Consider the following 26,717-nt stretch of genomic DNA (forward strand, 5'->3'; position numbering starts at 1 on the left):
ATTTTAAGTATATAAACTTTTAATTATTTATTAAAACAATTAAAAAAAGATACACAACAGCCGGGTTCCAACTGGGGACCTCTCGATCTGCAGTCTAATGTCACTGAGGCACCATCATGTATATCGATTTATTAACGTACTTTAAAATATCATTACATTAATCACATTTTTAAAATAGTTTGAAATTAAAAAAAATCGATTTATCCATACAGTGTGATTGGTCAGTGGGGTAAAACTTTGTAGATCCGTTATAAGTAATAGATAGTAATAAAAGTTAATAACAAAAATTGTAGCCAACTTTGATTACAGATTGATCATCAGTAATCGTAAATTGTAAGTTTTAGATAATTATTCAGTCATGGCTTACTTAAAATTTGGAAAGATTTAGACCCGTAATTATTAATAATTTTGCTCTGAAAAATGGAAATATCTCGAAAACTAATAAATTTACACATAGGAAATGTTATACAAAAATTATAGTATGGTAATGGTACTTTTCGATAATGTTATAAAATACAGTTTGTTCTATTTAAAACTACTGAGAAAATAATGTACTTGCGTTTTGGCTCACCCTGTATTCAATATAAAGAAAATTAGCAAAACAACCATTTAAGAAAATTTTGACAATAAATAAAAAAATATGATGTCAATAAACCATTGACCTTGTGCTTGCTTTTATTTATACAGGTAGTTAAACTTGTTACGATTTTCATATAAAATTGGTTATAACTTTGTAAATACCCAGTATAACATACCAAACCTTTATATTTTTGTAATCGAAAAGTTACGAAGATATCGAATATAAAATAAAATACAGGGTGTTCTATTAAAAAAAACATAAGTTTGGTCTGCCACTATGTTATCGAACACCCTGTAACATTCTAACTAATTTTGTAATGTGAAGCTCAAAGTTCGCTACAATTTTTGTTATTAAGTTTTATCGCTATACATTACTATAACGGATCTACGGAGCTTCACCCCACTAATTATTAATCACCCTGTATAATAGCAGTAAAATATTGCATTGTTAGATAGTTCTAAGCTATCCTGAAAATTTCAGGTGTCTAGGTAGCCTAGAACTATTTTTAAAATGGATTACAAAATTTGAGGAGTCCGTTTATCCACAAACATGCAAATTCACCCAATAAGCACGCTAGTTAGCAAAATTAAGGGAACTTAATGCATATAAGATTATATTTATGTCTTTTAGTTGATCTTTTTTATATGTTTTGGTTGATGTTTCATTTGAATTTCCCTAAGGCAAATTTCCCCTCCCACAGCAAATGTCTAGATCCGCCACTGATATGAGATATTTCTTTGTACCACCTGAGTTTATGAGACTTTACTCTCACATGAGACAAAATAATGTCTCCGGCAGCACTGTTTCCACATCACAAATAATCGGTAGGTAACTTGAAAGATGCAAACAAAAATTGTAATACCATATTTAACTAAAGTTGTTAGGAAACTAACATTTATTGGTAAATAATACGGGATTAATAAGTTTTATAAAGTTTTGATTTAGATATGCAATTGGAACATTTCAAGATGGCAACTAAAAAGAATAGAAGAAAATCCCTTACTATAAATAGGACGAATATAATATATTGGATGAGGGATTGGTTTAAAAGAAGATTAAATAAGAATAGAATGTAAACATTATTGGAAGAACTGGAACGGAAAGATTCGGAATCTTATAAAAACTTTCTTCGAATTTCTGCCAATTTGCAGTCTCACAAATTGGAATAGAATTCATAAAAGTCTATTAACTGCTTTATCATGGTTTTTGTCCAGTTAACAATAACTACATTATTTCTTTTAACACCCCCTTTGATCTAGTACTGTCGCAAGGGAGGTACAAGGGCCTCCTTTATTTAGATGGATTTAGGTATAGTCTAAGAGCTAGAGCCGAAAAATCACCGTTATAAGTAATATGGAGTTAGGCATGTAAAATGTGTCTATTGTATATTGATAATTATGAGCCCTTTCAGGCTGACACCTCAGAGGATACAGGAAGTAGCAATAAGATATGAAAGCGGAAAGTTAGAGTAGTCTTTAAAGGTTTTCACCTCCTATTTTGTTAATCCTCCATCGATTTGCATGAAAATTGGTGACTAAGAGCATACCCCAAGAAATAAAAATGATTTGGTGCCAACTTGTACTTTTACCCTGGGGGTGGATACCACCCCTTCTCGGGGGTGAAAACTATTTTATTAAAAATAACCCCACAAATCGATAAAGGGACAAATAATTATAAGTAAAATTTGTGTGCTGTTAGGAGTTTATGAAATAGGTGCCAGAGTTAAGCAACACATGAGTCAGGGCGAATATGACAGGTCATGTGATGTTAGGCTAGGCAGCATAAAAGATGTACGTTGGAAAGTAATAAACTGATGTTTATCCGAAGTAATAACCAGGGTATTATTTATAACGCCTCTCTGATAACACGACAATTTGTTATATCATGTTAATAAATAAATACTTTTTGAGTTATTAAAGATCAAAGATTTGTCTGTTTAAGAGCACATGCGTGAAGTTACGTATGATAAAAAGAACATATTAATTAATTGTATGTTACCAAAATATTATTTTTATATTATTTCGATATTATAAATTTAGCAAAAGTGTATTCGAATATGTCAAATGCACCCATTATTGGACACCCCTAGTTTCTGGACATATTCAGTTTACATTGATAGAAAAAATTCAATTAAATATCTAAATAATATAAAAATAATATTTTACTAACATACAAAATAATTAATATGTTCTTTTTATCATCCGTAACTTCACGCATATGCTCTTAAAAAGACAAGACAAATCTTTGATCTTTAATAACTCAAAAAGTATTGATTTATTTTAATAACATGATATAACAAATTGTACTTATAATTTGTCCCTCTATCGATTTGTGGGGTTATTTTTAATAAAATTATTTTCACCCGTGGGAAGGGGTGGTATTCACCACCAGGGTAAAAATTCAAGTTGGCACCAAATCAGTTTTATTTCTTGAGGTATGCTCTAACTAGTCACAAATTTTCATGCAAATCGATGAAGGTCTAACAAAATAGGAGGTGAAAACCTTTAATGACTGCACTAACTTTCCCCTTTCATCCCTTATTGCTACTTTCTGTATCCACTGAGGTGTCATCCTGAAAGGGGACATAATTGTCAATATACGATGGACACATTTCACAGGAAAAACTCCATATTACGTATGACGATGATTTTTCGGCTCTAGCTCTCCGTCTAGTACTCTAGTTTTTTTTTTATGTATTTTGACCCGTGGAACACGAATTTTTGGGTAACGCTAGGTCCGGATGTCGATAATATTGTTATAAACAGAAAACTTGCAAAATAACAGAAAAGCGATTTTGCGCAAAACAAAACATTTTTTGTATTGTTTGAATCATTCTAAGCAAAAAATGTCCTTACAAATATTTTCGTAGGATGCATAGTTTTCGAGATAAACGCGGTTTAACAGTCAAAAAATTGAAAAATTGCAATTTTTGAACCCAAATAACTTTTGATTAAAAAATGAAATAGCAATTTTGCTTACAGCATTTGAAAGTTCAAGTCGAATTATACCGGTTTTGATTATTTGCATTGTTAAAAATTTATGCATTTTTTATTGTTAAACAAAGCTATCGACAAATAGTGTTTTAGCGTTTGACGCGCGCCCAATGCATGCATTTTAATGCATGCTACGTAGAAATTGCCTGTTTACAGGAGTTTGCACTTGTACCTACTCGTTCGATTTTAAATGAGAGATGCATTGAAAACATCACTCAAGCATTATGTGTTTATAGCTTTAAAAATAAAAAATTGATTTTTAGTAATTCAAATAATTAAAATTAATATATTTGACTTGAACTTTCAAATGCTACAAGAAGAATTGCTATTTTATTTTTTAATCAAAAGTTATTCGGCTTCAAAAATTGCAATTTTCGATTTTTTGAAAGTTCAACCGCGTTTATCTCGAAAACTATGCATCCTGCAAAAAACTTGTAATAACATTTTTTACTTAGAATGATCCAAAAAATACAACAAAATGTTTTGTTTTGCAAAAAATCGCTTTTTTGTAATTTTACAAGTTTTTTGTTTATAACAATCTTATTGACCATTGACATCCGGGCCAACTGTTACCCAAAAAAAAAGAATGTGTGTGTACTTTGTACTCACGTAAGAAGTTATACTTCTATTATATGATTTCTTAAAAATAAATATACCTACTTTAAATAGTTTGTTTTAATTTTTTTTAAACACCAAACTAATTTTGTGCTTACCGCTTTCAAAAAAATAAAAAAATGTATAGGATTGCTCCGGATTCGAACTCAAGACCTCTCGATCTCTGGCCGAATGCTATACCAAATACGCTACGAGGACTGTGTCTATATCAGTTCGGACGTACCTAATGACAATTCACGGTAAGAAACAGGCAAGGTGAAGTATAATCAATATACCTACAATAAAATGTTTTAATAATACTCATTTTACTCCTGAGCAAGACAAATCCAAAGACACAAAAATTAAAATAAATATATTTACTAAAAACACTAATATATTCTTTTCACACCTTTTCTTGCACTGATATATTTATACATAACTTGAAAGATAGCAACTAAACGCCATACTGTCTGTGTGCGCATGCGCGCAGTATTATGAAATTTTACTCTCAATCGCGCCTAAAGAAGTATAACTTAAAAAATTCGTATTCTACAGGTCAAAATACATAAAAAAAACCTTGGGCATGTCCATCTAAATAAAGGAGGCCGTTGTACCCCCTGGCGACAGCACTGATCACTCGGTTCACTTCTTTTTTTTTTATTTTTGTCTCACATTTCACAACACAACAGTGCAGACTCACGTGCAATATGTGAAATAAATATAATCCATTGAATCACGGTTTTTGCTCCAAATTTTAAAGAACCGCTTGGATTGACATGAAATTTGGTAAAGTACCCTCGGAGATCCGTGGAAAAAATTTACACCCAAAATAACAAAATTCAGTTTGGCAACACTGTGCGAATGTTGATACTAACATATCCTTTTTAAGATAAGCACAACGTTAATTTAGTCCAAACAAATTAATATATTTTTTTTGCCAACAAAAATGAGATTTTTCAACCAAATAATGTTTCAAATATGATGTGCAAAATAATTTTTAATTGGGTTCTGCTAATGGACTTGCTTTTTTTGTCATTAAAATAAAAAAAAAACTAAATTTTACTCATTAAATCAATGTTGTCCGGTTATCGTCTTAATTATTTTAACTGTACTAATATCCGTTGAGTAATTATGAATGATTAATAGGTCGTTAAAACATTTTATCTATAGCGGCTTCTGGAATATCTTAAAAATATCGAATTTCATTGATAAAATGCGCATATTCCACCGATCTTCGCTTCGACAATACACATAGCTAACATGTCAAAGAAAAAAAGTGATAATGTGCCGATGTGCGCTCTTGCCCAAAGGGTGAGTTTCCCCCTTCTCGGGGGCGAAAAAAATTACGTTCACAGAAGTTTGTAAATGGATAAACTAATTCTGAGCAATTTTCTTTCTATAGAGGTTTTCATAAACTCGATAGTTTTCCGAGTTATTTGTGAGTGAATGTGTTATTTTTTAACAAAAAAAAAACACGTTTTTAAATGGTTTTTCACAAATAACTCGGAAAGTACTTTATCGAAAAAAACATACTTAGCAAAAATATAACATATAAAAAAGTGAAAAAATATGGTGTGTGTATGACAGGGTTGTTTTGTTTTAAACATTTTGTTTTAATCAACTGTTTTAAACATGTTTTAAACGTTTGCTTATGTTTAAAACAGTTTTTGTTTAAAACACTTAAATTAAACAAGTGCTTTTTTTCATTTTCTTTATTAATATAACATCAAAAAAATTCTCAAATACATTATATAAACTTTTTAACATATATTATTTATTTATTAATAATCTGAACACAAAAAAAATTGGAAAACTGAAAATATTTTGCAAAGAAGAGTTAATCAATTTCTCAAAACTGTTTCAGACTCATAGTAATCTTGTAATTTAAATCAGTCACGTCATCACTGATGGAATTAAGCTATTTAAAAATTGAAACCAACTTAGCAGCTTTGACATTGTCTAGCCGATTACGTAGTTTGGAATGGTAAACCTTATGATGAGAAGAGTCTTTCTATGTTGGCTGACGATGCAACAGCTGTGTGAAGCTGTTGAGCAAGTTTCAATGCTGTAGTATACCTATTTATATTTTTCTTAGAACGCCACCATGCCAATGGTTTTACATTCTCAATATAGGTGTTTAGAAAACATATGGAGTAAAGGGTACACACATTGCCTGGTAATAATAATAATCTAAAATGCTTCTGGATGATAATTTATAATGGATGGATGATAAGTTTATTTTCAATAAAGCGATGATCAAGCAAATTTGCCCAAAAATGAGCTGGGGCCACCAAATCATTTGCATGTTTAAAAAAAACACTAAGCACCACCAGAAACAGCACAAAATAACTGACAATAGACGTTATTGCAATAGCCAACTTGTAATGCGGATTTATTAATAGTAAATAGTCTGGGGTTCCCCAGGCAATAGCTCCTAATTTTGCAATTGTTTTTCTTATCTATTATTTAGTAGAATAGTAATAATAGATCAAACACTTTCAATTAATATTATGTTTAGGAAAACATGAATAAACAATGTTTTCTTCTAAGTTTTATTTGTTTAAAATATAAAATTTAAAAACAAAAACATTTTTAAAGCAAAAAAAAAACGTTTAATACAAAAAAAACATGTGTTTTAAACAAGTTTTATTTGTTTAAAACATACAATTTAAAAACAAAAAAAAACATGTTTAAAACAAAAAAAAACCGTTTAAAACAAAAAAAAAAAACGTTTGTTTTGTTTAAAATTAAAAAAACATGTTTTTTTGCAACCCTGGTGTATGAGGTCTTTAGACGCAGTAGAAGCAGAGTTGTAGCTAATTAAAAATAGGTTCATATTTGCCAAATTCCAAATTGAATATTTCAACGTGAAATAACCAAAAATGAAGCACTTTTTGGGTAAAACTCATTGCAAGTTTTAATTTTCTTTTTAAAGGAAGCTTTTAAAACAGTTTAAAGCATCAAAAATAAACAAGTTACGCTCAAAATAAAGTTGGTCCCTTTTTTTGAAAAAAAAAGAAACGGAAAATCACTTTCTAACTAGCATCTCAAATGAAATTAATCGTTACCGCTTCATAAGTTTTTTTAATTATGTTTTATTTATATGTTCTGAAGTTTCATCGGTTCAAAGTGCTTATTTTTGAAAAAAAAAATTTAATTAAAAATTTTTTTTTGTTAAATAACTTAAAAATTATTAGTTATACCAAAAATCTCAGAGTAAGAAGATGTGTTTTTGCTTTTCTGAATATTTTGGATTTTTTGTTTTTCTGCAAGACAAATAAATTGGTTAAGGTAGGTATGCCTGTTCAAAATTTGCATGCACTCGTGATTAGTGACTTATTCAAGGTATTTTAACTACAGCCTTTTTAAAAATAATCACTTTGAACTGATGAAACTTACAAATCATATAAAAAATACCTAAGTAAAGTAACTTGTGAAGCGGTAAAGATTTATTTCGTTTGGGATGCTAATTAGGGAGTGATTTTCACGATTTTTTTACCAAAAAATAAAAGGGACCAACATTATTTTGACCGTAACTTAGTTACTTTTGATGTTAGAACCTTTTTTTTTAAACAGAAATAAAGCTTTTTCAAACAGTTTTAAAAAAGTTGTAATGAGTTTTCCCAGAAAGTGTTTCATTTTTTGGTTATTTCCCGTTGAATATTTGATTTGGAATTTGACAAATATATTTTTTGACAGACCTATTTTTCATTAGCTACAACATTGCTTCTACTATGTAGCTTATGTTTAACTTAAGAGGTTATGTAGGTACAGTCAATCTACGGGTCTATAAAAAGTAGATATGTTTTGCAAAAGTCTTAACTATGCGTGTGAATTTTTTGACATTTTAATATTGATTGCATCCCACCTAAAAAAATAAAAACGAAATAGTGGGTGGGGTGTTAAATTACGCTGTGTCTTATTTTTTAATCACATAGAACTTAAAAAATGAAATAAACTTGAATTGGGGAGGGTACCCTTTATTTTTTTATCCCGTCCATAAGAGGAAAGTTTGGTGCGCCACTGTCGAAACATGTGTCATGTGTTACAACTAAAAAGTGATGGCGTAGTGCCCATACGGTCATACGTATTCTTTTAGGTTCCACTTCAACTATTTAACTTATAGACTCTTACCGTTTTACCTATCCCGGTTCTACTAGATTTTCGGGCTTTTTTTAAACTTTTGAGTGAAAAAGTATTTGAGGTTATGTTTTGCCGTAAATATAGGTAAAATACTAGCATACATTACAGGTAAAATACAGATTTACAAATCGAAGATCTAAAATGAAAACGTAGCTTACGCTACGACATAAAAATTATATAAAAACTTACCTTGAAGACATTAAATAAAAAAGTATTAAAAATAGTGGGAGCTCCAAAAAGACGTAAGACAAAAACAACAAACTAGTCCGGTAAAGTACCGATTACGATTAATCGACTGTGCTATGTTAACCGATCAGGTGTTGCCAACTCCATTGGAAGCTATTATAGTACGAGCAGGGAGATTATTATAGTACATTGGAAAACGCTGTGTCTAGGTACACGCTAACGTGTACGCAAATAAAAAAGTTAGGTACACGCTTAAACGTCAGTAAGTCAGTGACGTCATTATTTAGCGTGTACTATGACTGGGTTTTTTGGTACACGCTAATTTGAGCCGCGTGTATGCTGTGGTAAAGTATCTGTAAGTATTGCGAGTGTCAGAGTGTGGTTAGAATTTGTCTAATCGCGTTATGTTTACACATAATCGCCTTATGTTTATATTGATTTATAAAGAGTTACCTTATTTTTTTACTTGTTTAGTGTTTTTTTTTAATTAACTATAGAGTGTGGACAATTATTTAGTTCTTTTAATTAGTTTAACAACATTTTAAAACAGTATGAAAAAGATAAGAGACAAAAATTCGTGAATAAGGGTAGCAGAAGTAATAAGATAAAATATACGGGGCAATTGGTTAGTGTGATAAAACTCAGTAGATCCGCTAGAGTAATAGATAGCAATAAAAGTTAGTAACAAAATTTTTAGCAAACTTTAAGCTTCATATTACAAAATTACTAAAATTAGTTAGAATGTTGCAGCGGTGTTCGATAATATAGTGGCAGACCAAAGTTATGTTTTTTAAATGGAACACCCTATATTTTATTTTATGTTTGAAATCTTCTTAACTTCCACATCACAAAAATATAAAGGTTTATTATGTTATACAGGGTATTTACAAAGTTATAACCAATTTTCTATTAAAATCGTAACAAGTTCAACTCCCTGTATAAATAACAATAAACACCACAGCAAAAATAAACACCAATATAAACTGGTATAATTATTTTAACAGTATTTTGTATATATCGTGTTAACTAATATTTATTTTGCTAACCTGAATATACTTTTATATACATGCATATTGTTTTATTACAATTAAGTTTGAAACATCTGAATAGTTTTGCTTCCCTTCCCCTTCCCTTAATAAAAATATTTTTTATCAAACAAACAACAAACCAAACATATCAAAATAGCGTGTACCAAAATATAAAGTCACTGCGCACGCTAAATAATGACGTCACTGGCTTAATGAACTTTAATTCGCGTGTACTAACTTTTTTAATTGCGTACACGTTAGCGTGTACCTAGACACAGCGATTGGAAAAAAATATAGTACAAGATTAGGGCCGGTTGTTCGAACGCTAATCAACAATGATCATTATCAAATATTTAATTACTGTCACCAAAACTGTCAATGTCAACTTTGTTTGGGTTGCTGAAAACATAATTAATTACAATTATGAGATTTATTATTAATTATGTTAATAATTATTGTTATATTAATTGATTATAGTCTCAGAATTGTAATTAATTATGTTTTTAAAGTTGACATTGACAGTAATTAATTATTTGATAATGATCATTGTTGATTAGCGTTCGAACAACCGGCCCTTAAGAAATTTATTATTCAATTATTTATTATTACACACAATAGGGCTTTTCATCGATTTTCATTTGTTTCGAGCTTCTGTCATGTCACATAATATTAATATATCTACGCCATACGTCTTTGGTTTGTATCATTGGTATTACCAATAACGTATGACGTAGATATATTAATATTATGTGACACATGACAGAAGCTCGAAACAAATGACTGTGAATGAAAAGCCCTATTATTACCCTAGAATTCCCTATATATTTTTAATAGGTCTATTCGCGGAGCACATCTTGAACTTATCCAGAGGTGGAACGCATGCGCATAACAAAACTGGGCATCGGATAGGTCGAATTTTCGAGAAATCTCTTCGTGGATTTTTATATATGGACAATAATTTAATCTTACAACCCAGAAACCAGAAGCCCTGATTAATTATGGATTTATAACATAATCTTATTGATGTTTGTTTGCCTTTAATAACAAATGGGAAATAATCGTAAAAATCGATCTGAGTCGATATCTGTCATATTCTCTTCACTTCTTAACTTTGACGTATCGCTGTGATTCCCCGAATAATACGATTTTCATGTAGATAAGCAATTTTGTAAAGTTTATAAAATCCAACAGATTTTTTAAAATCGTCTTTAAATATTAAGAATTCCCTAGATTTTTCATAGAATAACATTCCCTTTTTCCCTAAGCTGGCTCAAAATTCCCTAGGTCTGGTAACCCTGTTCATTATTAGAGATTTGACTCTCCCTCTTTGGTAAATGATAAACTGGGAATTCCCAAGAATACTATGGGGAGATCCCTAAATTCATTATTTGGTATTTGGTTGAAATTCACCTTTGCTATGTGAAATACAGATTTACACTTACAGATTACAGACAGTAGTAACTATTAACCGATTTCGACTATTAACTATTGGATGGCGCTAGAAGTCGTTTTCCAAATTAAGGCATTCAAATGTTGTGTGGAGTTTTTGAAGATGCCAGTAGAAATTATAGTACAAAATACGTACTACATTTACTTTGAAATTTTATAGTAGATGAAGTTGTAATTATCGTAAAAATACTATAATTATAGTACGTTTGGCATCACTATCTACCGAAACCGAACCAACCGTTTATACCAAAACTAGCGCGAAATTCAAATACAATTCAAAATGATTAATATAGGATTCAAAATAAAATACAAAAATGCAGAATTGATTAATGGTATTAACAAGAAAGAAATTTTGGTAGTATTATTAATAACGCCCCCAACATGGATAACAGTAGAACATAGTATTTTATTCCATTATAAATTCCATTCAGAGAATGGCTCTATTCTCTATATGAAACGAAAACGGTAAGCCCTCTTTTATAAAGATATTTTTATAGTATAAATTTAAAGAGACTTTCAAAATCAACATAGAAAAATTATTTTGTACCTGGAATAGTCAGTTGTTCATCATTAATCAACCCTCATTTGTCCATTGTTGAACATAGGCCTCCTCTAGATATTTCCATCTTCTGTTCTGCGCCTCTGCTGTCCAATTGGTCACAATTCTTCTGAGGTCGTTAATCCATCGTGTTGAGGTTCTTTCTGGCTTTGATTGTCTGCCCATGGTCTCCATTTAAGCAATTTCTTTGTCCCTCTATCATTCTCGCAACATGTCCCTCCCATCTCCATTTCGGCCCTTATGGCCCAGCCCATATGTTCAATATTGCCTTTGACTCCTGTTCGTCCTTGTTTCTTAGTCTATTTCTTAACCTTACTTTAATTTAGATCTCTTCATTTTACATTGTGTCCTCAAATTATCCGCTGTTGTGACAACTGGTAGAACACACTGTTTGAAAGTTTTCCCTTTTAAACAGATTGGGACATTTGTTTTAAACACGTCTCTCAACTTATTCTTCTCAGCAGATCACGTGTCTCCCTTCATCCGTCATCTTCAAATAGATCTTTTATATATTCTTCATATCTATTTATTTTTCTCTATACTTTCAATTATCATGTTGTTGTTATGTTCACAATACATCTTTTTTGTATATGCCAGATGTTTCTAGTATGTGTACATGTCAAGTATTGTAATATTTATACAGTAGAAAAAATGAAAGATTTTACCCATAAACAAACATATAAAACACACTTTATTTTCTGTCACTGTGTCATAAAAAAATTGGCCAACGAAAGTACATGTAATACTTAATAATATACGATAAGTATAAGCTGTTCTTATAGTACTGGTACTACTAGTTCATTATTTTCTGGAACATAGAAAATATGTGTTTAATATGATTGCTCATGGATAATCTTCCATTTTTCCTACTATAGCTTATTATTACATACTACCATACTACATATCATCGCCTTAATACTTATTGATAACCCGAAAATAGTAGTTTTGAGATAAACTGGTTTAAATATTTTAAAGAGATTTGTGCTACTACTATGATGTTGGAATTCACTCTGCAGTACTAAAATACTGTTCCTTAACTTTTTGGGTACTGATCTATTTAGGGATATGATGCAAATTTGTGTTTCAATGTGGAAAAAAAACATGAAAAAGTAAAGTTATCAACTTTTAGCATGAACATAATGTTAAAATTTGGAAATGTCGTGCCCAGTTGCATCTAAGTGAACTTTTTGATAAAAGTAATATTTTAAGCATTATTTTGGTGAAAATTAGCTCCCGTCAATGGATTATTATGGGTAGGCTAGAATCAGTTTTTAAATAAAATGAAATTTTCAATTTACAGTGTTATTATTGACCAGCGTAAAGGCTAAACTAACATAAAAATAAAAAAAAAACTAACACAAAACGTAAGCATAATAGAGAAGGTGATAAGTATTATAATATTAATCATCTTCATTATGTTTCGTAAGTGTTATTATTGTAGGCCAGGGTAATAAGACAAAAATATACCCTGTTCGTGACACTTCAACAGCCAGGGTACTGAAGCGTTTTTTCGACAGGTAATACCTATAAGAACAAATTATAACTATTTCCTGTGTAGGATCTGGCGGCCATTTTGTTTATAAACAATTTAGTGTCAAAAAACGGCCTTTTTCCCTTGTTTTTTTTTCAAGACATCTTCGAGAGAATGAAAAAAGATTTAAAATGGCGTATTACAAAGTTTAATACACTCATTTATTGTTAATATAGCTGCGAAAAACGGTCGAAAATTCAAAAAAATTAATTTCGCAATAACTATTGTAAGAATAAGTATAGAGCTTTGAAATTTTTGTCAAATGAGGGTTCTTTGGTGCTTAACATGTGACAAAAATTTCAAAGCGATTCATTCAATTGTTTAAATTTTATTCAAATTGTTTATCCGCAGAGAGCAATTTGCAATAACATAGTAAGAAAAAAATAATGTTAGAACCATTCTACAGGTGTCAAATGAAAGAGCAGGAGCAAAACTAGAAAATAATTCAATTAAAGCTAAAAATTCAAATATTTTGATATTCAATATATCGATAGAAAGCGACATCTACAGTGCACGGAATCTAGGCCCTGGACTATTTTTAATATTGTAATGTGATAGTTCAAAATAAAATGGCTTGAAACTGTTGCATAACACTGGAAGATTCATAGTAAACAATGAAATTAAATCTTGATACTTACACGATAATAGATATAGCAATCACCCAGTAGCTTCAATGGTTCCAGAATATCGCGCTACAACTAGAGTTAACTAGATGTAGTATTCAATGTACGGTTATTTTAATTACACCGATTCGAACAATAATTTAATAAATCATCTTGTCAAGTTTTTGCAATGAATGTTAGGGGTATTTTAATTTTATCAAGCTTCGTCAATCATAAATAAATCCTTAACCTGTTTGGAGCGAATTATCAAGTCTTTGCACAACATGGAGGCACATAAAATACATCTTGTGAACTAGTTACCTCAAAAACTCCAATTTTGAGGGTTTCAAGTTATAGTACTGAGTTGACGATTTTGTTCCAACTAGCGCACAAACTAGTCAGAAACTATCATAGTGTAGGAAACAGAGGTTGAACCTTGCAAAATGGACACAAGTCCGGTTTTATTTTTTTTCTGGCATATCAAGGGGTGCTTATTATAAGACTAACTTTTTCTGAAAAAATTTCGCCCCGGAACCCCCCTTTTCACCCCTTTAAAGGAGGCAATTTATGGTTTTTGCAGAACGTAGCCCTTCCTGTACCTTTTACAAAAAATTTCTTTTATAGAAATATGAAGAGGACTATATTTTCTACGATTTATTTCCGACAGCATCTCTCTATCATCCACCGTTTAGCAAGGGTGGCGCCCCAAAGTTGACAAGTTTTTAAAAAAGATGTTTTTAAAAAATATATATTTTTCCCTAACTGTAACGGAAATTAAAAAGAAATGCTGCGGAGATTATTCACAAATAGATGATTGATTTTTTGGTATAGGTTTCACTTAAGGGTAATTGCCCTTTTTTTAATTACAGGGTGTTACATTTTAAAAAACCCCTTTTTATACCATCTGAACCGTTTATGCTAGAGTAAAAAGACTTTCAGCGATTACCCATGTACTGGTGTTATTTACAAATTTGTATTATGCACCCCCATTTTTTCCCCGGAACCGTCCAAAAAAAAAGAAGAATTAATAAATAAAGTGATTTTCTTGGAATCCTTCACACACAATGCCCTTCATTAATATGCTTCATATATCATTTTGTGCAAGTTATTATTACCCATGCATGGACACTAAAAGCGATTTCCTAGTGCAACCCCTGTAGCCAAAAACAATAAATAAAATGGGGGGTTGAAATTTTTTTTTTGTTTTTTGCTTTTTGATCCATATGGGCATATGCTTCATCAATAGTGCTTTTCAAAAATATATATGGTTATTGCAACATCCCTGCGCAAACCACCCCTATCCTTGAAAATATACTGCAGAAACTACCCCTATACGTTATCCAGCATGTTTTTACGATTTTCTCATTACCTATTCATTTTTTTTAAACAAAGCTTATACAAGGTTAAAGACCACTATTTACTCTAAATATTAGGTCCTATTCATTTTTTTCGTTTAAGCAACCGTTACGGCACAGTGGCGCCGTAAACCTCATATATGCTTTGACGGGCTCCAGTTTTTGTTTATTTTTTCGTCATCTGTTTGTTTTATTGATACAGTACTTATGTAAAATAAAACAACACAGTGTAACCTATAAATCATGACCTATGCACATTTTACATTCTTTGCTCCCCAAAGCTACAGTGGTGGCCCAAAATAAATTTTTTCATATTTTCGCCACCTACACGCATTTTATTGCGTTAATGCTACCTTAATAGCACAATATTCACCCCTAAGTGGTCGCTAAGCAGTGGCGGATCCAGGGAGGGGCGATGGGGGCGATCACCCCCACCCCTCTCAAACCAAGAGATATTATATTTGAAGATTATAAAAATATTCATTTATTTTTATTGAAATACTTATATTATATTAATATTATTTTTATAAGAATGACTTTTTATGCTTTAGCGACAGTGGCGGATCCAGCATCGTTAAGAGGGGGGTGCCAATTGGTTAAATTTCTATAAAAATAAATGAATATTTTTATAATCTTTGAATATAATATCACTTGGTTTGAGAGGGGGGGAGGTGATCACCCCCATTACCCCTCCCTGGATCCGCCACTACGCAGCGACCACCTAAGGGTAAATATTGTGCTGTTAAGGTAGCATTAATGCAATAAAATGCATGTAGGTGGCGAAAATATGCAAAAATTTATTTTGGGCCACCACTGTGGCTTTGGGGAGCAAAGAATGTAAAATGTGCATAAGTCATAATTTGTAGGTTACACTGTGTTGTTTTATTTTGCATAAGTACTTTATCAATAAAACGAACAGATGACGAAAAAAAAAAAACAAAAACTGGAGCCCGCCAAAGCATATATGAGGTTTACGGCGCCACTGTGCCGTAACGGTTGCTTATACGAAAACATGAATAGGACATAATTTTTAGAGTAAATAGTGGTCTTTAACCTTGTATAAGTTTTGTTTAAAAAGAATACATAGGTAATGAGAAAATCGTAAAAACATGCTCGCCAAGGGATAGGGGTAGGGATAGTTTCTGCAGTATATTTTCAAGGATAGGGGTGGTATTCGCAGAGATGTTGCAATAACCATATATATTTTTGAAAAGCACTATTGATGAAGCATATGCTCATATGGATCAAAAAGCAAAAAACAAAAAAAATTTTCAACCCCCCATTTTATTTATTTTTTTTTGCTACAGGGGTTGTACTAGGAAATTGCTTTTGGTGTCCATATATGGGTAATAATAACGTCCACAAAATGATATATGAAGCATATTAATAAAGGGCATTGTGTGTGAAGGATTCCAAGAAAATCAATGTATTTATTAATTCTTCTTTTTTTTGGGGTGGTTCCGGGGAAAAAATGGGGGTGCATTATACAAATTTGTAAATAGCACCAGTACATGGGTAATCGCTGAAAGTCTTTTTACTCTAGCATAAACGGTTCAGATGGTATAAAAAGAGGTTTTTTAAAATGTAACACCCTGTAATTAAAAAAAGGGCAATTACCCTTAAGTGAAACCTATACCAAAAAATCAGTCAATTATTTGTGAATAATTGCCTCATGATTTATTCTTAATTTCCGTTACAGTTAGGGAACAATATATTTTTTTTAAAACATCTTTTTTAAAAACTTGTCAAATTTAGGGCGCCACCCCCGCTAAACGGTGGATGATAGAGAGATGGTGTTGGAAATAAATCGTAGAAAATATAGTCCTCTTCATATTTCTATAAAAGAAATTTTTTGTAAAAGTTACAGGAAGGGCTACGTTCCGCAAAAACCACAAATTACCCCCTTTAAAGGGGTGAAAAGGGAGGTTCCGGGGCGAAATTTTTTCAGAAAAAGTTAGTCTTATAATAAGCACCCCTTGATATACCAGAAAAAAAATAAAACCGGACTTGTGTCCATTTTGCAAGGTTCAACCTTTGTTTCCTAAACTAATCAACGAATAGACAACCAGCGCGAGTAGATGGGATAGCACAATAGCACTGCTGACTGTATTATGTACATATGTTCTCGCACTGGCTAACTGTTTGCTGACGAATTCTGACTAGTTTGACTGTTGGTTGGAACAGACCTATTATATGGATCAAACTAATTTGATCAAATATTTGACTGTGTGCTTCTGACTTTAGGCATGTTTCCCTGTGTTTATAAATGGCTAAAAAACAATTGTATGTTTATAAATAGCTAATATTGTATGTTGTAAATAGAATGGAGGTTTTTTGAAGTTATACTTCTTTACTCGCATATGAGGGTGAATTTTAATAGGATTAAAACCTTTCATCCCGGCGCAGTCGCATTACAACTTTGTTCTGATTGGATGTTCAAATGACACGACAAAAATTATCCAATATGGCAGCTGTATCACAGCTGTGGGACTGTGGTTTGGTTATGTATGGTGTATGGTTGTTGCGTTTTAAAATTTGTAGGAAGAGAAACAACAAACAAAAAGTTAGTTAATGGTTATACTGCCCTTTTAAATAGTTTTCATATTATATTTTTGGACTTATTAACATAGAAGAGATGATTGTTGCATGTCAATGTGAAAGCCCATCAAACTGTGACTAGTATGAGTGCCGCAAAATTACTGATAAAAAACCTATTAGCTCGAAGCCGTAGAGAACTGTGGATAACAACAATCAACCGGGACGATCTACGATCTCGCTTATTCAAAGCTAAAGAATCTTACACTGGTAAGTGTTTTAAAAATAGTAGATCAAATTTTGTTATATTGTCTAATTGTGAAACGTCATAATATTTATATTTCATTTATTAACATTAATATTAATAATACAACTTGCGCAATTTGAAAAATGTGGTTTAAAAGGTTTTTTATTATAATTTTGTGTCTTTGGATTTGTCTTCCTTGGGCGTAAAATAATAAAACATCTATTTTTATATTTCACTTGTCACCGTGATGTGTAAATATGTATATCTGATACGTTAATAGTATGTGCCTTGATGGTCTTGTTGGTAGAGCATTGGACCAGAGATTGAGAATTCGCAAGGTTGCGGGTTTAATTCCTGGACGACTCATACTTTTTTCGTTTTTTTTTTAATATTTGGCATTGTTAAGTTTTGGTTAAATTTTGGTAATTATTGTTAATTTTTTGTATTGTAACTGTTAAGTAGGTATATTTATTTCGTTGAAATTATATTATAATAGAAGTATAACTTCTTACGTGCGTACAAAGTACACACACATTCTTTTTTAAAAATATTTCCAATGTAGTAAGTGTAAGTACCTATTTGACAGAAGAGAAGAAGATATAGTTTTGTACTGCGGTTTTGTCATTGGCTGGCATAGGCCTGGATCCGCGTACCAAAAAAAGTTTACTAATAGCAAGCAGAAAATTTGTTAATAGCTTAACAGTGTCTATTTGGAAACACTGGAAGTTTTAATTGTGGAAAATGATAAGGGTGTCGTCCTGACAAGTTTATGATTGTGAAAACTAGCAGGTTGTTTTTAAGTTAATTCAATATCAAACTTTATATAATAGCTCGTTCAGTTCTCGTTATAGAGGGAGTCTACTGTATATGAAAAAATGTTTGTCCGACAAATATGTTGGGCATTTTAATAAGTCCTACACGAAGAACATGTCAAATGACAGAAATTATGTTAATGATAAATTGCAGTCTGATTTTTGCATGAAAATTGAATGAAAGGGTAACAAATCAATTGGAAGTTGTGTTTGACAAGACAAAATACATGGGACGTTTTCGTAGTCTGACGTTCGAAACCTGTAACCTGTTCCACAATTAAAACTTCCCCTATTCCAGTGGTCCCGTACATGAAAGTTTGTCTGACTAGACTGCGTTACAAATTTTCAGCTTGTTATTAATAAAAATTTTTTTGGTATCTCGGATCCAGGCCTAAGGTAGCAGATTTGATGAAATAAAACATACATTAGGTATACAAAATACTTTATTGATATAAAACGGATATACAATGAAAGGAGGTTGACTTAACGTAATATATTTAAAATTAGATAAACGTAGGTATTAGGTATAAAACGTAGATAAGTATGCGCTGTCAACAGCAGGAACTGAGAGAAACATAATTTAAAACGATATAGCTATATTAGAAGGTCGGACCACGTTTTGTAGGTATGTTTCTGTTATGGAGACGTTTCTGTAAGAACAGTGTTGTCAGGTAATTAATGTCAAAAAATTGTAAGCTGTTGTTCACATTATTATATTTTATAACACAAATGATCATACTTACTTATATTCTATTGAAAAAGAAAGCAACAATTATATTTATAATACAGTAGAAAAAATAATGTATTTAATTTTTTCCAAAAGAAAAAAACAACGGCAAATAAATAAACTAATTATTTAAAAGAAAAAAACTTAAGTAAAAAAATATTTGCTATTCAGTTAATGTGAACTCAACTTAGTGTCATCATCAGCTTCTTGATTGTATAACAGTTGTAACCATTATTTCTGGAGGTGTAATATTTACACAACTATTGTGAAGATAATGGGTAAATTTAAAAGAGTCCACCTATGTCCACCTAACATAACACTTATATACCTAGGTATATTTTAACAAAATATTTTCTGAGGGATTTCAAAATAACTAAACAGTTATACAGTGAGGGCGTTTGAGTTGGAATAAATTCATTTTATCGAGAATGGGGGCGACTCTTTAGATAAATCTCGAAACAGGTCGATTTTTATTTTTAAATTATAATTTTTTGGCATAGTATATATCACTAGTGACCTCATCCATCTGGGCGTAATGACGTAATAGACGATTATTTTAAATGAGAATAGGTGTCGTGTCATATCTCATTCGAAAGGTTATTCAATGCTCTATTCACTAGTATAAACATTAACATAAATATTTATACAGGGTGCCCAAAAAAAATTTTTTTTAATTAAATTAATTGAGACAAAAAGAAGAATGTAAGAAAAAATGCTTATTTGATAAATAAATATTATTTTTTGCTTAAATTCAATATTAAACCTACCACCCACCTGCCTCATAGCAGTGTGACCATTTAATTTAAGCGAAAAGCAAGGTTTATTTTTCAAATTAACATTTTTTTCTGTTTTCTGACAGCAGTAAAATGTATTTTTCATTAAATAAATTACATACATTCCTCTTTTTGTCTCAATTAATTTAATTCAAACATTTTTTTTGGCCACCCTGTATAAATAATTATTTTAATGTTTATACTAGTGAATAGAGAATTAAATAACCTTTCGAATGAGCTATCACACGACCAATATTCTCATTTAAAAAATCATCGATTACGTCATCATGCCCAGATGGATGACGTCACTAGTATGATATATATGCCAAAAAATTATAATTTAAAAATAAAAATCGACCTGTTTCAGTATTTATCTCCAGAGTCGCCCTTTCCCGAGAAGATGAATTTATTCCAAATACGTCCTCACTGTATGTGGTCAAAATTATAGGAATCTTACATAAGACCGCGAACAGAAATTAAACATACATACAACAAAAATCACGAGAAACCGTCACATCAACGATTTAGAAAACTTACAGATTCTGTGAGACTGTGAAGATCGCCATCACTTAAATAATTTAAAATTATTTGTCGACAATCCAATACTAGGTTAGGGGCAATCATTTTCATTGCAGTATCAGCTACTTCCAGTAAATCCAATCTTCTTAGACCCTCTTGTACTTTCTTCATGACCATTGGTACAATGCTTGAATACTCCTTATATCTACTAATATATTTATCAATATGTTTAACTTCTTGACGTAATTGGTGGTTGGATAGGAACGTTAATAGTTTCTTTTTGTTACAATATAAGGCCTGTACAAAGCTATACAAAGAAACTGTGGTATTTTTTATGAGACAGGCTTCCATTTGTTCAATATTTTCTTGATATTTTCTTTTATATTCACGAAAGAATGCGTCTTCAAGGAATTCGATGTTTATTTCTATATCCTTACTTACTAACAACATAAATTTTATTAGAAGTTTCGCATTGTGCTTAAAATTTTCTATACTGTATTGGGAATTACGCATAGTTCCGGTAAATTTTAGGTTAATCATGACACAAACAATATCCAATGGTCTTTGGCCATAACTGTCTTTTGCCATTACATCAGCTCCTTCATGTAATAACAGATCCATAACTTCACTTCCATTAACCGAGGCTAAATGTAAAGGAGCACTACCACATAAATTAATTCTAGCCAGGTCTAACTTTTTTTGAAGCAAGAGGCTAACTATTTCTGTATCACCATTTTCAGAAGCTATATGCAAAACAGTATAGCCATCACCATTCGTGTTGTTCACATCAGCTCCGTATTCGATTAATAACTTGACAACTTCTTTGTTTCCACAATCCGCGGCTAATGTTAGAGCTGTCGTAAAGTTACCCTGAAGTTGAATGTAATTACATTCATCTTTTAGATCCTTCTTGACCTGGGTACGATTATAACAAGAATAATTAAGCATTAACCTGTACTCCTTTGATAAACCAATATCACATTTCGTTTCTAATGATGCACCATATGTGATCAATAATTTTACCACTTCGAGATGACCCCATATGGCTGCAAGATGTAGAGGTGTAATTAGAAACCGTGAAGTAGACAAGTTTACGTTGGCTGATCTTTTCAATAACAATTCCACTATATCTAAATATCCACGGTTAAATATAGGGTTGAAGTTATGCCACCCGATAATCCAGCTACTAAATGTTCATATTTGACCTGACTAAGCCATTACATATAGGTAAATTACTAGCCTATCTACTTATTATAGAAATCAAAGATCTAAAACGAAAACGAAGCCTAGGGCATAAAAAATATATCTATATAAAAACTTACCTTGAAGATAATAAATAAAAAAGCATTAAAAATAGTGGAAGCTCCAAATAGACTTATGACAAAACAACAAACTAGTCCGGTAAAGTACCGAGTACCGAACCGCGGAACGGCGACCGATCTACCGAACCAACAACCGTTTATTTATACCAAAACCCAAAACTGGCGCGAAATTCAAATACAATTCAAAATTGTACAATTCAAATGTAGACCTCTTTTCCCTATATTGAATGATCATAACAAGGATTAACTTTACAATAATTAGTAAATATAAAAGTCATAATTTAATTCAAAATAATCTCCAGTTAACCATTATGCTAAAGACGTTACTTGTTCGTAAAAAGAAGTATGAAGAAAAGAAGACTGTAAATTTATGACAGCTACGAACAAAATTTGAGGTTAACTAATTGTCAATATTTACTACATAAATTTTATTATTAATATTTTATATATTTTATTGTTAATAAATTTTGAAATATTATGCTTTTAGTTTAGGCAGTAAGTTTTGTCCAGGATTCAAAATAAAATCCAAAATGCAGAATTGATTATATTAACAACAAAGAAATTTTGGAAGTATTATTAAACAACGCCCCCAACATGGATAACAGTGGAATAGTATTTTATCCCATTATAAATTCCATTCAGAGAATGGCTCTATATGAAACCAAAGCGGTAAGTGCTCTTTTATACACTGCCCTGCTTAGTAAAAACGTCTGATGTACAATTTTCGTTTTTTCTTGATAAGGATAATATATTCAATATTCCATTACTATTAGACATTTACCACCTTATTGCTTAGTCAGAAAGTCCTTTGTGCCACCTCAAATCATACAAAATCATAAATTTGTTCGTCCTTTCTACAACTAACAACCGTTGTGCTTAGAATAAACATCCTATATGCTAAATACTTAGTTAAAGCGTCCTATCTGCATCAAAATTGTGAAGATAGGACTTTTTGGCTAAGTAAGTCATGTTGAAATCATTCAACTGGTGAAACTAATGTTGACTTAGCACTTATACGAAATATAATATGACTAGGGAAATTACTGTAAATCATCTGAATACCTGATCGCTTCTCATACAGATATTTGAAAAATAATTGGATGTGATATTTTTTGTTGATTTACTGAAATATAGAATACGTAACAGTTTTGCCTGTTAAATTAATATGCCTTAATAAACTTATCTAATGAGAAATGCAGTTAGTAAAATTGATGTCTACCATCGCGTTTCTACTATAAGTCACAGTCTACCGAGGATTGGGGTGTATAAGCTGTATTATATTACACTGCCGACAAAAAATCTTCATAAAGTAAATAAAACGTGTAAATCCTAAGAATTATTATTTTAATTTTACAAATTAATTTAATTTGTCATATCAATTTTACTATTTTAATTGGGACAATTTTGTGGCTTATTCCCAACTAAAATAGTAATTGATATGACAAAGTATTAATTTGTAAAATTAAAATAATAATTCTTCTGACTATGCGTTTTATTATTTTATAAAGATTGTTTTTGTCGGTACTGTATACATGTGGGCTCATCACCATAATCTTTTCTCAGAAGGGTTTGTACACTATAATGAAAGGCACCTTTGTAGGCGAAATGTTTATTGCTAAGTACCAATAAATATTTCTACTACTATTTAGGAATATACAATAAATTTTATGCAAATTTAGTTTGTTTACTTTTATGCAAATAACACCGTAATCTTTTCCCAGGGTATGCGTAAATATCAAGGCTTCTTTTCAAATAAAATGGCCTGGTAGATTTACTTTCATTTCATTTTACATTTATTTTGCTCCGAATGTTTATTCATCATCATCAATGGTGCTACAGCCCTATGAAAGAGCCTCGACCTTTCCAAGTCTATTACGCCAAATGTTTATTACTTGTGAATAAATATGTTTTTCTCTAAGAGTTTTCTTGAATTTCATTATTTTGTGCCAATCCTTCAGGTAGATCGCATACTATTAGCAATACCGTAAAATTTTAATTGTCATTCATATTTAAACTAAAAAAGTCATTTCTGAAAAATTAATAATTCTAAATAACTTGTACATTATTAATACTTACTTAGTTAAAAAGTCCTATCTATCAAATGTCAAACTTGGGGTTGTTTTAGTGATTGCTGGTAAATGAAAAAAAAAAAAAATTAATTCTAATTAACTACATACTTTTGTGCAAAAAAGCAAAAGTCTGCTTTTTAAAATGAGGATGGCACAGTATTAAATACAAATACAGTAGAACCCCGATTATCCATGCTCATCGGAACTGGAGGTGGCACGGATAATTCTGTGGTTCAAAGGAAAGGGGGCATAAGTCACCTAGTTAGTCATTTTTAGGAGTTGGCAATATTAGCAACAGAGTAAATATGAGTTATGCACCCACTAAATATTTCAAAATAACAATATATATAAAGCCTTTTTAACCAGAGTAAGGTTGATTTATTAATTAATCTTCTTTTGTGATATTTGTGTAATATTGTACTTTTTGAAATATTATTATTTTTTATTAGTTTTGTAACATAATATGTCTCTTTTCCAAATTATAAAACAGGTATCACATTATTGTTACCCATACTTAAGCCCCTTTGTATTGTCAGTGGGTAAGTAAAAAAGAGGTTTTTTTAAATTATTTATTTGGAAATTTTGTTTAGGATATTATTTAAACACTATCGTCCGAATCACAAACATAATCTGTATCACTAACATTGTTGCCGTCTGGTAAATTTTCATAAAATGCATGGCATTCTGAATCTATTAAATTCAAAATACCTAATAAATCTTTCTTTTTCTCTCTGCTTATGCTTAAGGATCCGGTGAAGCACCTTTCGGGTTCCCCTTATGGAAAAATATAGTTAATGGAACCTTAGATTTTCCCCTTTGGCAAAATAAAATGCACTTAAATGGCTCTTCTGGTTTTAGGGATGTTTTGTACTTAACGATGCCTTCGTCAGTGCCATATGAAAACCATTTAACATCGCGCCACACAAATTTACTTCCATTTATATCAAAACGTCTTAGTTGAAGTGGCCCTTTTAAAAGTTTGGAAAAGTCCAAAAATTCACTGTAATGTCACTTTTACCGTTATAGTATCATTTTTGCTGCAATTTTTGCGTTTAAATTTTTCAAAAATATTTATTAGTTTTCTCAGGATTCGAAAAACATGAATACCTATATTTAAAAAACATTGAAAATTTTGACAGGCGACATTTTGAGTCGTTCCCCTTAAAGGAACAAATTGTTTTTTAAATTCACCTGACTTGAATATTAGGATTTTTTAAATGCAACTTTAAAGAATAAGTAAAACCAGATATGTTAAGATTTTAAGCCAATTTTTGTACTTGATGAGTTTTTCCATGAACACAATGATTGGATTTTTAGAAGTGAATTTGTCTCCATAAAGTATCGATACCTTGGGATTCATTTTTATATTTAAATATTATACAAAGGTATATAAAATTTTGCTGACTTCTAAGGAACTATCAAAAATAACAGTCTATTATTTAAAAAATGAACAATGTTTCCTTCCTCGAAAATAAATTAATTAAAAATAAATAAATAAATCTGTAAAATACTTTCGGCACATGACAGCCACAAAAGTCGCCTACTTAATGGCAAAGTAGACTATGAAACTCCTTAAGGTAAGCTATCTGTTACATACAAAGAAATTTATTTTAAACTCATTTCTGTAATCAATCGCTGAACAGATAACCTACAAAAATATAATACACAGTTTAAACAATATAATACACCAGTCGCCTGCTTATTAATCCCAAAATAGATTAGGTATGTTACAGCTATCTATTACAAAGAAATTTAAACTCATTTCTTTAATCAATCCCGAACAGATAATCCTCACAAATATTACACTATTATAATGTAGTACAGTAAAACCTCGATATAACGGACTAATTGGGGGGACGGGAAGTCCGTTAAAGCCGAAAGTCCGTTATATAAAAATAGGTTTAAAATCAATTTTTTTTTTGAAAATATGTACTGTATTTAGATACAGTGTACAAATTTGTAATTTAAAAAAGGAATCAAGTTTTGTTTGCTACTTTTTTACTTTTCTACTTCATCTAATAACTTTTTGCAGTATACTCGTTTTGGTTGCCAATATTATTCATTGATACATGGGTTGGATAAGCGATGTCTTTTTTGGCAAAAATTAAAGTTGCCATCTTTGAATGTCGAATATTTTAAGGGGGATAAGCAGGAACGTTGTCTAAAACCAATAAACATTTCACCTCTTTCGGCGGTATTTCCAGTGTCTTCTCTTGAAATTTTCTCACTGCATGCAGGTACAAATTCTTTAAAAAACCAATTTTTGATATTTGTGGTGTACATTAGAGCTATAATTGATAATAAGAGACGGGCATATGATGCATTATATCTTTGATAACTCTATGTTTATGAGATTTGCTAACAATTATAGCAGTCAATCCAAAATTCGACTTATTTTTGCATTCAATTCTTTTACATTTGATCAGATTTTTTGTCCGTTATATCCGAAGTCCGTTAAATAGGGGTCCGTTCTATCGAGGTTACTGTATTTGAGAGATAAAATTGATGAAAATGTCAAAATCTATAAAAAATATTAACATAATTGATGGATTCGACCGTTACTTGATGGAAGTTCATTTTATCTCACAATAAAACACTGAAAAACGTTTGTTTTTCTATACTTCCACAAAATTTATTACAACTATGTTATTACTACAGCTGTTTCGGCAAAGTGCCTTTCTCAAGTGATATAT

At 30.9% G+C, this 26,717-nt stretch overlaps 2 protein-coding genes across 4 annotated transcripts in view; one reads left to right on the forward strand and one right to left on the reverse strand.

Annotated features, from left to right (window-relative positions):
• The window catches only part of LOC126879158 (ankyrin-3-like), a 33,348-nt gene extending 11,266 nt beyond the window's left edge, over positions 1–22,082 (reverse strand). Inside the window, exon 1 of one of the 2 annotated variants that reach the window (XM_050642156.1) lies at positions 8,500–8,624. The gene's annotated coding sequence lies outside the window, so the exon portion shown is untranslated. Of the gene's footprint in view, positions 1–8,499; positions 8,625–21,955 lie in introns of those variants that run through there. The other variant, XM_050642154.1, reaches the window with a different exon arrangement.
• LOC126879156 (polyphosphoinositide phosphatase) overlaps positions 1–26,717 on the forward strand; it is a 101,574-nt gene that overhangs the window by 13,670 nt on the left and 61,187 nt on the right. Inside the window, exon 1 of one of the 2 annotated variants that reach the window (XM_050642151.1) lies at positions 22,412–22,624. The exons of the other annotated variant lie outside the window; for it this stretch is intronic. Within the exon in view, the coding sequence (XP_050498108.1) occupies positions 22,550–22,624 (75 nt within the window). The 5' untranslated portion in view covers positions 22,412–22,549. Of the gene's footprint in view, positions 1–22,411; positions 22,625–26,717 lie in introns of those variants that run through there. 2 annotated transcript variants of the gene reach the window in all.

This window comes from Diabrotica virgifera, chromosome 1 (assembly GCF_917563875.1).
Source record: "Diabrotica virgifera virgifera chromosome 1, PGI_DIABVI_V3a".
In the NCBI taxonomy this organism is placed as follows: Eukaryota; Metazoa; Arthropoda; class Insecta; order Coleoptera; family Chrysomelidae; genus Diabrotica; species Diabrotica virgifera.